This window comes from Ornithorhynchus anatinus, chromosome 6, assembly GCF_004115215.2.
Source record: "Ornithorhynchus anatinus isolate Pmale09 chromosome 6, mOrnAna1.pri.v4, whole genome shotgun sequence".
NCBI classification, from domain to species: domain Eukaryota; kingdom Metazoa; phylum Chordata; class Mammalia; order Monotremata; family Ornithorhynchidae; genus Ornithorhynchus; species Ornithorhynchus anatinus.
Genome location: NC_041733.1, coordinates 22,165,296 through 22,182,086, shown reverse-complemented (window position 1 = coordinate 22,182,086; position 16,791 = coordinate 22,165,296). Strand labels below are relative to the sequence as shown.

General features: G+C 55.9%; 1 protein-coding gene across 1 annotated transcript; it reads right to left on the bottom strand.

The window, feature by feature from the left end:
- Positions 1-1,655: 1,655 nt before the first annotated feature.
- WAS (WASP actin nucleation promoting factor) lies at positions 1,656-13,824 on the bottom strand. The gene is made up of 12 exons (XM_029067061.2): positions 12,904-13,824; positions 10,028-10,170; positions 8,112-8,198; positions 7,706-7,802; positions 7,037-7,078; positions 6,740-6,793; positions 6,154-6,328; positions 5,580-5,622; positions 5,161-5,314; positions 3,517-3,923; positions 3,317-3,425; positions 1,656-2,785 (listed from the first exon to the last, which is right to left on the bottom strand). The coding sequence occupies exons 1-12, from the start codon at positions 13,145-13,147 to the stop codon at positions 2,730-2,732; spliced, it is 1,611 nt and encodes a 536-aa protein (XP_028922894.1). The 5' UTR covers positions 13,148-13,824; the 3' UTR covers positions 1,656-2,729.
- Between the last annotated feature and the right edge of the window lie 2,967 nt (positions 13,825-16,791).

Genomic DNA, 16,791 nt, shown 5'->3' with positions numbered 1-16,791 from the left:
AGACTTTGGATTATAATAATTGTGTGATTATCTATGGATATCCCATTTTGTGCATCCCACTCAACTCTGCCATGAGTCCGCCATGTTCTTTGAACTCCCAGTCAGTGATATTTATTGAGCACTGCGCAGAGCACTGTACTGAGCTCTTGGAAGAGCACATTATAACAGAGTTGGTAGACACCTCCCCACATTCAGATTCCATTTTCTAGGGGTTCCCTGTGGGAGAGAAAATCCTAGAGAGGAGCCTCTAAAGAAGAGCCCAGTCCCGTTCCCCCGTGCCTGGGAGTTTTCCCCAAAATGGAGGGCTAGCCACACTTCCTGACCTGCTGGAAAACCTGCCAGAACTGGACCCAAGGGCCGGGACTCTGCCCAACCTTCTCACTCGGCCCCTCCAGATGTGTGTGTGTGTGTGTGGATGTATGCGTGTACATGCTAAGCATGAGGAAAAAGTCAACCTGCCTCAGTAGTTGATGACTGACTAGATGGGGTGGGGAGAGGGGGCAGGGGAGGGCACTAGATGAATGCCCGGGGTTCTGGCGATGCTGGGTCGGCGGAGCTGGAGAGAGAATTCCTTCGTCGCTTTCCCTGAGCCCTACTGCTTGGCTCCCACACCCTCTCAAGGACCAGGATTGTTTCGCTGTCAGAGACAAGGACTGAACAAAGGGAAAAGGATAATGGAGGAATTAAGGGAAACTCGAGCTTCAGCTCCTCCAGAGGGGCATTCCGCTAGGGGCCCCAGTCCGGCAAACACGTTCACACCAGTTCCCGCTGACGTTTATCCTGTCGCTGTCCAGCCAACCTCTCAAGAGAGACCCATTCCTAGGCTCTCTCTCCCAGCAACCCTTCCTCCCCCACACGCAGCCCCCAGTCCTGAATACAAGTGGGCCTTTCTGTTTGTGGGCTGAACCTGTTTGGGGAGTCAGGGGATTGAAGGTCCTACCTTGTCCTACCTCTGCCATCCACCTTCTTGAGGATTCAGCCTGATCTTAAAAATCTCCACTGAATAACAATCCAGTTTCCAGCAACTTCCAGTTCTGGACAGGAGTTTCTTCTGGGATACCTAACTGCCAGTCTTCCTACTGCTTTATCCCCTCTTCCCAGATTCAGGCTTTTGCTAACCAGGGCTTCCTGGGGTCGTTGGAGAGTTGAGTTCCCTGTCAACTCAGCTCAACAGAGAGAGAGGCTTTTCAGCAAAAAGGGTGACAACCACAGGGGAGCAGAAATTGGAGTCTGAGGAGGAGTTGGGGGACAGGTACCCTGGCCAAAGTCATAAGTGCAAACCAAGAAATGCCAGCTAGGCAGGTTAGGGGCTATGAGGAGCTGAGTTACTGGAGAGAGAAGTTTAACACTGTCTCCTTCACAGAGAGCCTGAAGATCTTTTACAAGATCAGAAGAGGGGGGAGTTGGTGGGTAGTGTGTGTGTTTAAGGCGGGGGTCAAGGGGAGCTAGTTTCCATTCACGGTTACCATCCCATGGTGTCTTGTCTCCTGAAGATGTTCCTTGGCCCCCCCACCAGTGAAGGGGCACAGGGGTTACCATTTCCCCTCCACCCTCCACCACATACACACACACATACACACACACACAAACACACACACATTCAAGTCCCCTGATCACCCCAATTTCAGAAGACAAGAAAAGAAAAGGCCAAGTGGTCCAGGTGGGAAGTTTTAGTCCAGAAATCAATTAGCAGCAAGAGAGGGTGGGAGGGGCAGCTTTGGAATGGAAAAGCTGATAATTGCTGGCAGGGAGGAGAAGAATGGGATTCAGGGCAGATCGGGGTTCAGGTTACCCTCCCTTACTCCCCCCTGCCCCCTCCCCGAACCTCTCACACATGGAGCACACAGACCCAGAAAGGGAGGAGGGGAACCAAGCACAGCAGTGGAACTGACAAAGCCTCACCCAGCTTCCAGCCACCAAGACAGAGTTTGAGGTTAGACTAGGATGAGATCCGGACACAGCTGACTTGGTGGACAGGACTGAAGTAAATGGAAGCCAGGCTCCTTTTTCCGATACTTGGGTCAGGGAGCCTGGGGATGAGGCAGCAGGAAAAGTAGCAACACCCTGGAGGGAGCTCAGGATTGAGAGAAGGAGCTCTCTGAGCTCTAAGCATCCTAATCCTTCTTTCTCCCAGCTAGCTCTTGGCCTATAGCTGGTGTAGTGGGGGAAGCTGGGCTGGCTCAGCCAGTGAGGGAAGCACTCTGATTTAGATGAAGTGCACCTGGTCTCAGCAGTGCCCAACCAGGAACTGGAGGGCTCAGGAGACCTGCAGCAGTAGGGCGGCAAAGGAGCAGACCTGTGACCTGGGCTGGGGGGAAGAGGCACATAGGGGGGGAAGGGACAGGAGTGTCTGTTCATTTTGCTCATTTAAAAAATGGTAATATTTGTAAAATAAACAGATTCTATTGTTGAGCAATTTAACAGGATGACTGTCCTGGGTGAAGGATCCACCCAGCCACCCCTGTGCCCCTCGGTCCCCTCCCCACCCCATCTCTGCCCCCTACGACAAAACCTCTCAGGAAGGAAGCAGATGCTTAGAGAACATGGGGACCGATGACATCCAGGGCAAGGGAGGGAGAAGGAGCAAGGATCTGCCGGAAGGAGGCCAGATCCTCTCCCTACCAACTCCCCCCTCAATGGGAGCAGGTGCGGGCCGAGTTTCCGGTGGCCATGGAGGGAAGATGGAAGCCGGCAAGCAGGAGCGAGGGGCGGGTGGGCAGATGGGCTGTTCAGTCGTCCCATTCGTCGTCATCATCATCCTCACCCGCTTCATCTTCCCCTTCATCTGTGAAGATGGGGGCACGGTCACTCCCAGACAGAACTACTCCAGGAGGACAGAGCGGGCAGAATCTTGCCAGGCCAAACACTTGGGCTTTTCTGCCCGCTCTGTGACCCTGGAGTGAGGCAGCCCGACCCAACCAGGCTGGACCCAGCAGGCTTGGCTTGAGCCCAGCCCCCCGAGCTGGGGCCCCCTCCCCAGCTCAACCCCTCTATAAGCTCAGCACCGTTCTAGGCGACAAGGGCTGAGCACCCGCTCGTGGTGTGCCCCGAGGGCTGTTGTGGCAGGGAGGGAGGGTGGACAACACAGTGGACGGGGTCCATCCTGTATGCGTCCACTGGTGTCCCGGCTTCCCCATCCCCGGCCAAAATTGTGCGGACTAGGGGAGCTCGAGGGTACTTTAGGATGGGAAGGGGCTGGGGGTGGGGGAGAAGGAGGTCAGGTCATCCTGCCTGGACCGAGCTTCTTCGGGGGCTCCGGTTCTGTTCCCAAGGAGCTTTGAGGGCCAGACCAGGGCTGGCTGGGCAAGTCGCTTACCTGAGGAGTGGATGACCTTGCTCCTCTTCTGCATGACATGCATGAGGGCCCCCACCAGCCCCTCGGAGCTCTGGGGAGGGGAAGCCGGGCACTCCTGGGCCCCTGGTGTCTGCAATAGACGAGCAAGAGTCAGGACTCTCAATGTCCCTTCCGCCGCCCCCGTCCCCACCAGCCCCGGCAGCCCCCAGTCCCCTGCTCACCTTGTTAAGTTGGATGCCCTGCCTGATCTGGTCCAGCAGGGCCCCCCGACCAGTAGGGGCAGAAGATGCTTGGGGACTTGGCCCCCCAAGGGGTGGAGGAGGGGGCGGGGGGCACATTCCAGCAGGAGGTGGAGGCGGGGGAGGGGGCGGGGGGCACGTATCAAAAGTAGAAGGTGGTGGGGGAGGCGGCAGGAGGCCAGCACGGGAGGTAGGGGGTACAGCCCCACGGCTGGGGGGCGGGGGGCACCTGGGGGGGGGAGGGACCCCTCCCCCCCGACTGGGCAAGGATGGAGACCCAGAGAGGGCACCAGGGACTGGGGGGAGGGGTCCCGTTCTTCGGGAGGAGGTGGATGGCGCTGAGGAAACAGGAAAGGCACGGGACGGGGGAGGAGGAGGAGGAACCGCCTCTGTGGACACATAAAGGTAGAGAGCAGCTACATTAGCGCTGAGCTGAATTATCCAGGCCCTCCCGGCCCTCCCAGGCAGCTACCCCAAGGCAGCCCCCTTCCCATCCCCTCCTCTGATCTCTTTAGCTCTTCCCCTGGACTCTTATAATGGTATCTGTTAAGCTTACTATCAGATTAGACACAGTCTTTTGCATTTGTTAAGCGCTTACTATGTGCAGAGCACTGTTCTAAGCGTGGGGGTAGATAACAGGGTAATCAGGTTGTCCCACGTGAGGGTCACGGTTAATCCCCATTTTACAGATGAGGTAACTGAGGGACAGAGAAGTTAAGTGACTTGCCCACAGTCCCACAGCTGACAAGTGGCAGAGCCGGGATTCGAACCCATGACCTCTGACTCCCAAGCCCGGGCTCTTTCCACTGAGCCGTGTTGCTCACACTCTTAGACAGAGGAAGAAGAGGTATTTCATTCACATTTTACAGATAAGGAAACTGAGGCATGGAGAAGTGAAATGATTCATCCGAGGTCACACAGCAAGGAAACGGCAGAGCCGGGATTCCTCACTTCCAGGCCTGTGCTCTTCCCACCGAGCCACGCTGTTTCTCTACCATTAGTTTGGCTCCTGGGTAGGGGCAAGAGCGTCCGACCACTGTTCTTCCCTGTCCTAGCGGCCACCAAGATCCCCACTGGCTCAGAGAAGCAGCTGCAACTCCAGAGCCCAGGCGGAGGCCTGGGAGATTTCTGTAGGGTCGGAGCTGAGGGAGAGGCACTCGGGAAAGGGATAAGATTAGCCCGCATTCCCTCTGGGTCTATCTGGGGAGTCGCCAGAGGCCAGGGACCCTCTCCAGGAAAGGCACACCTCTGGGAGAACTGGTAAGGAGGACTGGAAGGGTGGCCTGCCTTGGGTCTCACTCAAGGGTGTGGGCCTGCCTGAGCCCAGGGCTGGAAAAGTTCAGGTTCCCCAGCCTGCAAAAGCAGCATGGCATAGTGGATTGAGCATGGGCCTGGAAGTCAGAAGGTTATGGGTTCTAATCCCAGCTGTGCCACTTGTCTGTTGTGTGACCCTGGGCAAGTCACTTCCCCAGTTACCTCATCTGTAAAAGCAGGATTGAGACTGTGAGCCCCAGGTGGGACAGGGACTGTGTCCAATCTGATTAGCTGGTATCCACCCCAGAATTTAGTTCAGTGCCTGGCACAAAGTAAGCACTTAAAAATACCACAAGTATTATTACTATTCACCTTGCCGCCTCATCTCTTCTCTGACCGCCTCCAAGCCTCCCTGACCCTCGATGAAGTCATAAATGAGCTTGGAGGTCTCAGCGTCCGTTAGCTGGGCCTCACTGATCCCCGCCCGGGTAAACAGACTCTTCAGATCCGGGTCCAGGTTGTTCACCTAGAAGATGAGGAGTGGGAAAGGCTCTCCCTTTGGTCTTCCTCCTCCCTCCCCTCCACCCATCCATCTGCCCCACCCCTTTCCTCGACTCTGCCCCTTCTTGGCCAGATCTTTATGACTCCAGAAATGCAACTGAGTTTGGGGAACCTTCTGGGCTTCCCAAAGTTTCACAGCAACCGTGAGGCCAGAGAGGGGCTAGAGAGAAAGAAATTCTGGAGCCCGAGCTATAGTTCCTTCCCCCACCGCAGAACCTCCTTGTACGTACGTCAAAGCCACTGTTAGGGTCCCAACCGACATGGCTGACATGCCTGGGGGAGGAAAAAAGGGCCTGGTGAATGGGTTAGGTTGAGCCAACTTTTCTTCAGCCCTTTATTCTCTCCTCTCTCCTCCCTCCCCTGGGTTTAAGCTCTCTCCTCTGTAAAATAGGGATTCAATACCTTTTCTCTCTCTTACTTAGACTGTGAGTCCTCAGTGGAATCAGTTCAGTTCAGTTCAGTGTTTGACACACGGTAAGCACTCAACGACCACATTTATAAAGATGGGCAGAGAGGGTCTCCCCCACAATGAGGGACCTAGAGCTCAGATGAGGGACCCGTGGCCGTGGGGGAGAGAGACAGAGAAAAGAGGCAGGGAAGAGAGGCTTGGCCGGGCAGGGGGTAGACCGGGCTGGGGAGAGTTTTAGGGTAGAGATAGTCGGGGAATGAGGCCAAACTGGGCTGGGCAGACTAGGGAGAGCTCAGAGCAGAGGAATAGGAGGGGAGGGCTGGTGGGGATTGTGCAGGAGGTGCAGTAGGGCAGAGCTAGGATACTCCAGGAAGGAAGGAAGACTGAACTCTCACTTGAAGCCACTGGGTGCCCCGATGTCAGCCTTGCTGATCTTCTTCTTCCCGGCCTTCTTCTTGTCGGAGGTGGCGGGAACGGGAAGCCCGCGGTAGCGAGACGACGTGATGTCGGGGTTCTGGATGTCCACCGTGACAAGGTTCAGCGAGGGCACGGGGGGCTGCAGAGAGGGTCCTGGGAGACGGGGATCAATGACCGGGCGGCCCCGCACGGTCCTGGCTCAGGTCCGGGGCCTCCCCCTTCAGTCCCCCTCCCTCTGCCTCCACTTGGGCTGAGAAGGACCAACTTCTTTCTCCCCCTCCCCGCAAAGCCAGCAGCCAGAGCAGCGAGGATGTGGTCGAGCTGGGGGAAGGTTAGGGCCTGGGCCCAGGGTTAGGGGTGTCAAGGCCACGGGGAGGGTCCGGGGGAAGCCGAAGTTGGAGCTTTGGCCAGCAGGGGGCATCTCCTGCCCACGAGCCCCTCCAACATGTGGTCAAGACCCAGGCCTCTCTCGGAAGAAGAATGAGTCTTGGGAGGTCGACCGGTCCCTAGCTCTCTTTCTCTCTCTCTCCCCTCCATCTCCCCTCCCTCGGCTCTTCTCCTCACCGTTCGGGTCTCCGCTGGGGTGTGGGGGAAGAGGGGGCACACCTCCTCTTCTTTCTAAAAGGGGGAGACACAGAGAGAGAGCCCCCAGGGACCACGGTCGAAGGCCCCACCGCTCGGTCTTTCCACCCTGTGTCCCAGTTGATAAGCAGCCCCCTCCACCGCCCCCCGACCTTCCGGTCACTCTGCGGAGGCCGCCTGTCCCCAACCCCCGCCCCTACCCTGCCCCCTCAGCTTCCCTGAAAGAGACAGGGGAGCAGGGGGAAGCCCAAGGAGCTCCGTTCCCCATCAGTCACTCACCTTCGTTGATCGGACGGGGTGGAGGTGGAAGCAGACGTTTTTCTGCGAGAGAGATTTAAAAAAAAGGAGGCCACAGAGGGAGGGAGAGTAGTCACAAAGATGGTGAGAGGGGTTGTGTCCAATCAATCAATCACTGGCATTTATCGAGCACTTTCTCTGAGCAGAGCGTGGTTCTCAGCACTCAAGAGTCTGTAGACATGATCCCTGCCCTCAAGGGGTTGACAGTCCATTGGAGAAGCTCACAAACTAATCCAGCAGGAATGGGCCTGTCAGAAGGCTCCTCCCTCTCCTTAAGGCTGCCATAATTATAATAATTAATTACGATATTTGTTAAGCGTTTACTATATGCAGACATTAAAACGAACTAGGGATATGTACATAAGTGCTGTGGGTTTGAGGGTGGAGTGCTTAAGGGCACAGATCCAAAAGTGCTGAGGTAGGGATGTCTGTCCCACAGGGGGTTCGCAGTCTACGTAGGAGGGAGAACAGGTATTGAATCCTCATTTTACAGTTGAGGAAACCGAGGCACAGAGAAGCAAAGTGAATTTCCCCAGGTCACAAAACAGGCAAGTAGCAGAACCAGGATTAGAACCCAGGTCCTCTGACTCCAAGATTCCCTCATTCCTGGGGGAAATAAGGTCCGATGTCCCCGATATCTCAATTCCTTACCTTGCTTCTGGTTTCTCTTCTGGATCTTCTCCTCTACCAGGGCACAGAAGGCCTGGGCTTCACCCTCATCTGCAAAATTCAGCCCAGCCTGGCAGTCCTGTGAACAGCCCCCCAGTTGATGGGCCAGACCTGCTGTGGGACTGATCCCGTCCCCTCCCCCCTGCACTCCGCTTGCCTCAGGGTTCCCAAAGAGAAGCGACCTTGGGGACACCCTTCCCTGACTCCACAACCACCCCCACCATGTCTCAGCTGGTGACAGACGTGAGGTTCCCAGAGCTCGTCGTCCAGCCAGAGACATCTGGCTGGCAGAGAGAGCGTCTCCCAGCCCGAGGGACAGAGACAGTGCCCCCCCACCAGCCCTCAACCCCTCACCCAGATGTGGCCCTCCCAACCCCCAACTACTCACATCTGAGGGGAAAGTGTGGAAGAAAGGTGTGGCGGCCGAATATACCAGCTGGGAGTGGAGCTCCTGCTCCCAAAGCATCCTCCCTTCCTACGGAGACGGGAGGTGGGGGGTTGAGTTACATAGGTGAGCCCTCCGGACCTCTTCCCCAGACCTGAGCCGAGGCCAGCCCAGCTACCCAGGTAGGACTCGGCCTGCGGCGGAACACTAGGTCCTGAGTTTCCGTTGCCCGGCTCATCTTCCTGCAGAAACGCTCTGGACATGTCACTCCCCTTCCAGTGCTTGCCTATCAACCTCCGCACGAAACAAAAACTTCTCACTCTAGGCTTCAAGGCTCTCCATCACCTTGCCCCCTCCTACCTCTCCTCCCTTCTCTCTTTCTACTCCCCACCCCGCACGCTCCGCTCCTCTGCCGCCCACCTCCTCACCGTCCCCCGTTCTCGCCTATTCCGCCGTCGACCCCCGGGCCACGTCCTCCCGGTGTCTCGGAACGCCCTCCCTCCTCACCTCCGCCAAACTAATTCTCTTCCCGTCTTCAAAACCCTACTTAGAGCTCACCTCCTCCAAGAGGCCTTCCCAGACTAAGCTTCCCCTTTTCTCTCTGCTCCCTCTGCTTCCCCTCTACCGCCCCTTCACCTCCCCTCAGCTAAGCCCTCTTTTCCCCCCTTTCCCTCTGCTCCTCCTCCCTCACTCCCCCTCCCCTCAGCACTGTGCTTAACCACTCAATTGTATATATTTTCATTACCCTATTTATTGTGTTAACGAGATGTACATCACCTTGATTCTATTTATTGCTATTGTTTTAATGAGATGTTCATCCCCTTGATTCTGTTTATTGCTATTGTTTTTGTCTGTCTCCCCCGATTAGACTGTAAGCCCATCAATGGGCAGGGATTGTCTCTATCTGCTGCCAATTTGTACATTCCAAGCGTTTAGTACAGTGCTCTGCACATAGTAAGCACTCAATAAATAATATTGAATGAATGAATGAGTGTGATTAATTCATTCAATTCAATAGTATTTGCACCTCCTGTTCAGCCCTGTTTTGGGCTGGTCCCCACAGCCATCACTAACCCCCTTATGCCTTCCTTCCAGGGGTTTAGGACAAGCAGTCAGTCTCTGGGCTGGGCCCAAGGGACTCGGGGGCCATGTGGGATTCTTCCTCCTTCCCAGTGGTCATTTTTGGGCCTGGCCCAGCTTGCCATCTCCTCTCCTCCCACTCGGGCCACTCTGTTTGCTTTGACCCCTTTCCAGAAGACCTCCTTGAGTCCCCAGCGGGGGCCCCTGGGGGTAGAGTGTATGGCTCTTCAGAGGCAATGGGGCTTGCAGGAGGACCTGGGAGGCGCCAGGCCCCGCTCAACCAATTTCCTAGCCCTGGAGGGGTCCTCAGCTCCAGTGCCTACTAGAGAAAAATGATCCAAAATGTCTCCATGAGAGTTTCCCTGGAGCCTCTCATCTCTCCACTCCAGGCTCCTGGCCTCACCTCCCTCCAGCCTCTCTCTCTCTGTTTCTCTGTGAAAGGCTCAGCTCACTCACAGGTGGGTGAGGACAATAGGAAGCCTAGAGCTGCGGATGACTCTGGAATTCAGAGCAGCGATATGAGGGCATCATGCTTGCTGTGAGGGCAGTAGAGCTCAGCCTGTGCCTGGGAGCTCAGTATGGGTGACAGGGGATGGCAGAGATGGGAGGACAACTTGTGGGGGTACGTGTGAGGGGGCACGAGTTGAGCGGGCTTCCAATCTCCACCTCTGTGGAAACTCTCCTCTTCCCTTGACCCCCAGATCTGCTGCTTCCAGCAGCGTGCTCCTTTCCCTTCCTTCCCATCCCTGTTCCTGTTCATTCCTTCTGTACCGCCCCACCATCTGACTGTGGCGGCCACGGCCCCGAGACCCAGACTGAGCAGGGAGACTGAGGCCTACCTGGAGGCTGTAAAGACGGATGAAGTAGGACCTGCGGGGATTGTCTTTGACGAAGCACAGCGCCCCGCTCTGCCGCTTGCTCCAGCGCCCGCTGTTGACGGGCAGCGACAAGTAGAGTTGTGCCCACAGAGGTTGCCAGCGTCCTGCAATGAGAAATTGACCCCCCACCGCCCCGGGTCCAAGAAGTCAGTGAATTTGCAGGAGGATTTGGGGAGAGAGAGCAGCAAGAGCATGGACCCCTAGGCCCTGGGGTACGGTGGGTAGGAGCAGTTCCACGGGGAAAGGGTTCAAATTGCTAGTTTCAGGATCGCTGTTTTCAGTACATCTGGGGACTGTTGGACATACTGGGAGGAGTCAGACACTCCTGCAGGTCCCCCAGGCTCAGATTTCAATCAATCAGTGGTATTTACTGAGCATTTATGGTGTGCCGAGCACTTCACTAAGCCCTTGGGAGAGTTGATAGACATGTTCCTTGACCTCAAAGAAGCTTACATTCTAGAGGTGGGGAAGAAGGGGAGCCACCACCTGAGAGGGAGGGAGGGAACCTAGAGCACAGGACAGTAGTCACTTGAAGCTAATGAGCCCAGAATTAAATTTCTATTCTGCTTGTATTGTACTCTCCCAAGCACTTAGTACGGTGTTCTGCACTCAGTGAGTGCTCAATAAGTACATTTGGTAGTGGTGGGATACCATCCGGTGACCCTAGGTTTCCATATCTCTGGGCCTCCATGGTCACCCTTTGCTACTTTCCCATTAAACCAGGTTCAGGCTAGGACTGACGAAGCCTGGGGCTCTCGAGGCCCAAGTTCATTTCCTTCTGCCTTCCTGGATTATGCTTGCACCTCTTTCTCGAGGAGCCTGTTTTCCTCTCTGACATCCCAGAGCCATATTGAGTCCAGCAGCAAATGCAACAGAAGTAGCTGGTGAGGAGCAAGGGGGAAGAGGAAAAACCTGCCCGGAGTCATGCAGCAAACTCCTGGAATGGTGATGATATGTCTGCCAGAGGTGGGGGAGGCCAGGGGTAACTGTCTCTTCTGACCAGTGTTCATTGAGTCCACCCTGTCCCTGGACATGGCTCTTAGGGTCGCAGAGCCCTTGGGTGGCAGTACTTTGGGCTGGCTGGGGGATTTATTAAGCCCTTACAATGTGGCTAAGCACTGGGGAAGATGCCAGATAATCAGTTCGGACACAGTTCTCAACTCTCCTCACAGCCCTGATGAGAAAATCAAGACACAGCGGGGCACCTTGTGGCTGGGTCAGCCAGTCAGTCCACTGTATTTATTGAGAGCTTACCCTGTAAAAAGCACTGTACTAAGTGTATGGGAGAGTACAATATAACAAACACGTTCCCTGCTCACAACGAGCTTATAGTCCAGAGGGTCCGAGCCCATGAGGCTGGCCCTGTGTGCTGGGTCAGTCCCACCTGCCAGGCTACTCTCTGAGGGCTGGGGACATCAGGTCCAGGGGGACAGGGACTGCTTTTGATCTAATTATCTTGCACCTATCCCAGTGCTCAGAACAGTGCTGGGTGCATAGTGAGCACTTCACAAATATCACAAGTATTACCATTAGGTGATTTGTTAATGGAGCTCAGGGACCAAGCAGAGGAGGCCCCAGGCCTGCTTCAGGCTTGGTTGACTGTCCCCAAGAGTTGAAGCTGAGTTGGGCCTAGGGCAGGCAGCTAGAGCAGGAAATGGGGTGACCCGCTCTGCTGAGGAACGTAACCACGGGGGCCAACCGGAAGCTGGGTTCCCCTCCTCCTCCTCTTCATCCTCTTCTCTGGCCCTTTCAAAGTTGCCCTTGAATTTCCATGAAGGATGAGGGGCTGGGCTCAAGGTGTGGGTTGTGAGGAGAAAAGCGCCAAAGGAGGGAAAAAGGGCAGGGGGTAGACCTCTGTACTCACTGAAAAACACTGAAAAACTTATGTGAGGAGTTGTAATCCCTCCCAACTGGTACCTGGGGGGTGGGGATAGTGTCAAGCCAACCCCTTCCAGTTCTACATGAGGGAACTGAAAGGAGGATGTTGGGTGAGAAACTGTTCACCACCTTGAGAGTGTTACTGTCAGAAAGCCTGGTCTAGGGCCCTGGGACCAGAAACAAGGCCTGTGACTGGAGGTCTGGAGGTGAGGGTCAGACAGCAGAAGAGACACTGGTGGGGGAAAGTTAGTAGCCAGGGTCCATCTCCAATGGTTATCCTGCAGCTCTCCACTGCCAATGAACCAGAGCGGGGGGGATCGACATTAGACAGTGGGATAAACTGTCCTTATGTAAGGGGGTGAACACTCGACTTGGTGACTCAGGGAGTCTGTGGGCTCTACCTAATTGTCATTTTGTTAGAACAGTAGAAACCCTCTTCTGCCTGGGTGGGAAAAGGGCGTGGACGCTGAGGGGTGGACGGAGTGAGCCAGGAGAGCTCTGCCTGCCAGAGGAAACTGATTCTTCACAGTTGGCCATGGAGGCCCGGGGTCCAGGGTGGGGACAGGGAGGGAGGAAGTAACAGAGAGGGGATGACAGTGACCGTAAGAAAGTAAGAGGCCTAGGGACCCCCGAGAGGCTGGGGGCCTTATCCCTCTCCTGCCTCCTCCTGGGGGAACCCCAGGCAGAGGACTTGGAGTACCTGTGGTTTTCTGTTCCACCCCAGGTCCGCCGGCCCTCGGGCAACCTGCCCCAGAGCTGCCGCCAGGGCCCGAGAAGTCCGGCCTGGAAAGAGGAGAGCCCTCCTGCTCTTCTGGTCCCCCACTGCTGGCAGTAAAAGCAGGGCAAGAGCAGAGTTGGGCAGCAGAGCAGGGAGAGGCTGGCGGGGCAGACGAAGGAGCGTGGAAGGAAGAGGCGGATGGCCGACCGGCCGCAGGGTGAGTCCGGCGCCCCTCGTTTACTTACCGAGCATTTTCGGCCAAGCATTTCAAAGAGCTTCTGGTTCTCGTCGTCCCGGAGCAAGGCAGAAGGAACGTTCTGCTGCTGCCCAGCCCGGGACCCAGCCCGGGCCCCGCGGCTCATAGCGCCGGGCCAGATGGGGCTTTGGGGCCCGGAGGCTCTGGGGCTACTGCTGTGTTGGGGAAGGGGGGGAGGGTAACTTCTGCTCTGGAACAGGAAGCTCGGAAACCACCAGGCAAGCCACATGGGGAGGCGCTGAGATGGCGGGGCAGCAGGACCACGGCCCCGTTCTGCTGGGGAGCCTTGCTAGCATGCTTTTGGCGAGCTGCTCTCCCCTGCCCCACCCCCACCCTGGGGGGCAAAGGCGCCCCTGGTCTCCAGGCAGGGAGCTCAGCCGGGGTGGTGGCCAGCATGGTCTGGGGAGAGCTTGGGGGCCAGAAAGGAGGAGGAGTTGGGGGTCAGCCTCCAGTCCTGTCACACAGGGACCAAAAACCTGGTGACACCTCCTGTTCATCTCTCGGGGCCTGTGGCCAGATAGGTTCGCCTATCCTGCCTTTCTCCCTAGTGCCCTGCTAGCCGAGCTGGAAGCCCAGGCCAGGGAAGAGATCCAGGGAGCGGGGCTGAGCCAGACAGGCAACGCGGAAAGTGTCCCGTCCCCACTTAGGCCCGAGTCCCTACAGGCCGTGAAGCAGCTGAGCCAAGTCATCTTGGAGCCCAGGAACTCGAGAGACTAGGCTGGTTCTGGGGGCGCTCCAGGGGGTCGGGGCACCGCCCGCAGGACCAGGGTGGCCCCTGGGCCTCACTTCCTTTAGTTCCAGGCCTCCATTCAGCTCCGGGAAGGTTCGGGCCCAGGGAGCGACCAGCCCCTTTATGTCTTTATATGGTCATTCAGTAAAGGCGATGCTTCCTCCCCACAGGCCCCTGGGCCCACAGCCTTGGCTCCCATCGCCAGGCGGGTAGGACCCCGTGGCCTCTGGCCCCCCAGGCCCCCAGCCTCCACGGCCCCCGCCCGAGAGGCCCCGTCGGGGGGGAGATGCAGTCCAGAAGCGCCGCCAGGAAAACGTATTTTTACCCAGCTCTGTTTGATTTGCAACGTCTTCCCCACAGCCTGCCCCGCCCCCTCTGTCTTGGGCCTGGGAAGCAGGAAGCAAACTGAGTAGAGGCAGAACCAACGAGCGACAGCCAACCAGGCAGCCAAGTCTGGCTCTATTGCTCCCTCTTTGCCTCCCCGCCAGAACTAGCGCCGCTCCGAAAGGCCGAGAGAAAATGGCAGCTTTGTCTACGATGCTTCAGGTCGGCGTGGACCAAGGACGCTAGCACGGGTCTGTTTACGGAGACCTCCTGGCACGGCTGGCCTCTTCTCTCGCCCACTGACCGAGCGTGAACTCCTTTCAATCCTTTCAATGGTATTTATTGAGTGTTTACTTTGTGCAGGGTACTCGACTAACAGGGCTCAAGTATACAATAGACTTGGTAGACAACTTCACTGCCCACAAGGAGCCTCTGCCATTAAGCTGCAGCATCCCATCCCTCTGTCCCTCCTTCCCCCCAGGAAACCCTTGCCACTTTCCCAACGTGAAGCCCAGGGTCCTCACTCTCGGCAAGTCTTGCGTCTGCAGGAACGTAAGCAGCGGCAGACACACGACCTCTACTGATCTTACAACTTGGGGAAACTCTGGATGTGACCGAACTCTAGATGATCTGAGTGGCAGCACCCAGTGGTCCCTTATGGGTCCCCTTTACCCCTGAACTTTTCGGACACCGATCGTCGATACTGTTTTCGGATTTCTATCATCCTCCCTGTCCTATTGCATCTGTCGCCAAACCCTTACTCACCTGATTTTTAGGTGAGCCTCCGAAAGGTCAGGGCCCATGTCTAACACTCACCTGAGTGTTTATCTTCTGGTTAGTAATAATAACTTTCCAAGCGCTTAGTTCGGTGTTCTGCACACAGTAAGCGCTCAGTAAATACGACTGAATGAATGCTAATAATTAGTAACACTATTAATAATAATACATTAGTACTATTAATAATAATAGTAATAATGCTAATAATTACTAATAATAATGGTGGTATTTCTTAAGCATTTACTGTGTGCCAAGCACAGTATTAAGCAGTGGGATAATGACATAATCAGTTCAGACAAGGTCCCCGTCCATATGGGGCTCACATTGTAAGTAAGGACAATCCCCATTTTGGGGCTGAGGAAACTGAGGCACAGAGAAGTTAAGCAACTTCCCCCAAGTTGTACAGCGAAGTGGTGGAGGCAGGATTGGAACCCATGCCCCGACTCTCAGACCTGTGCTCTTTCCATTAGGCCACCCTGTTTCTCAGCGCTCTGTAAAAAGTAAGCACTCATTACACACTATTATTACAACCATCTCCACCGTAGCCCTTCCTCTGGGTTGTCTGAGCATGAGGGAGAGGTGTCCTATTCCCAGGAGGTTCAAGGCCAGCCCCACCATTGTTGCTATTTTCTGGCATTCTGGGTAGCTGTCACCCATGCAAAAATTCCCTCCTAACAGCCCTGAGGCTTGCACCAACACTGTTGTTCACAGACACCAAGATATCTGTATGGGCTTTAAAGATATGCTCAACTTTAGCCTCTCCTCAACCCCTCTCCGCTCCCCCCAGCAACTTTGGGCGGTAGCGGGCAATTTGAGTGAATTTACAGACGGTTTCAACCCTGGCTTCAGGTGACTGGGTCTCTTGAGAGCCACCTGCCTTTAAGATGTTAAGCAGCTTAGAAGGTGGTGTGGGAAAGGGGCATCTTACTGTGGCCCCAAGCATCTGTAACCAAAAATGCCCCTTCCCACACTACTTTCTAAGCTGCTTGCCAAGCAACAGTACCCTGATATAAAGTGCAGGGGCAACATCTTAAACTAGATGGGACTAGCCCAGTTTTCGGCCAGTCTGGCCACATTTGGTACTCGTGGTGGTGAAGTGGGGTGAGGAAGGGAGAGGTCAGCAGTGGAGTGTCTGGTGGTCTCGACTGCTATCAAAGGGCACCTTATCCCATCCCAGACCTTCTCTGTCCCTTCAGGGCCGAGACCCTGCAAAACCTCAGGATGGAGACTCCCACAGAAAGAGTTCTCTCTCCCCCTAACCCCGACCATGCACATACACGTACAGCCCACTCCTATCTGTTCTTTTATTTGCATTTGTTCAAATGAGTTATCTTGGGTAGCAGGACTGCCCACTACTCAAGTGCCCCCCACACACACAGCAGGCACCATTATTTATTTTTCCTTTAAAACAATCACGTTTCTCAGTTTTTAAAAATAAAAATCTTGGTGAGCCGATGGCCCTGAGTCCTAGCCCTTACACGCTCATGCGAGCACACACATGAGTACACATGGGCACACCCAATGGAGAGGAATGGTCCAGGGTAATTGTGAGGCGGGATGAGAAGAGACGGGCAGGTAGACAAACGGACAGATGGACTCCAAGAAAAGGGTTCAAAGCGAGACAGACTGAGGGAGACGGGAGGGGAGCGAGCCTCAGACAACTCGGGGGCCTGCCTGTTCCGGGATGGGCAGACTGTGCCTGCCCTGGCTCATGCGAGGGCACCTGACCTCGCCCAAGCAGCACTCCCCGCCCCGGCCCGGCCCCATGGGGGCAAATCTGGCCTTCCAGCCTCCTCGGATGCTGAGCTCAGGGTTTCTCCTAGCGAGGTAAAAGGCCCGACAGAGATCCAGACATAGGGAATCCAACTGAAGTCGGGCGGAGTCCGGTGGCGTGGCTCAACAGGACTTGCAGGGAAGTTGGAAGAGAGGAAGAGGAGGAGGAGACGGCCTCTGGCATCACAGACGTCTCTAAGTGCGTGAGGGGGCTCTGAAGGGGAGCTGGGCCCCAGCTGAGGTGAGCACGGAACTAAGGTTCTGTGAGA

Coding starts and splice junctions, on each gene's coding strand:
- WAS (XM_029067061.2), bottom strand. CDS start 13,147: ATGTGGCTTGCCTGGTGGTTTCCGAGCTTCCTGTTCCAGAGCAGAAGT. Junction 7,803..8,111: donor TCCACACTTTCCCCTCAGAT/GTGAGTAGTTGG, acceptor GGCTGTTCACAG/GACTGCCAGGCTGGGCTGAA. Junction 3,924..5,160: donor AGAAGAGATGAGGCGGCAAG/GTGAATAGTAAT, acceptor ATGTGTCCACAG/AGGCGGTTCCTCCTCCTCCT.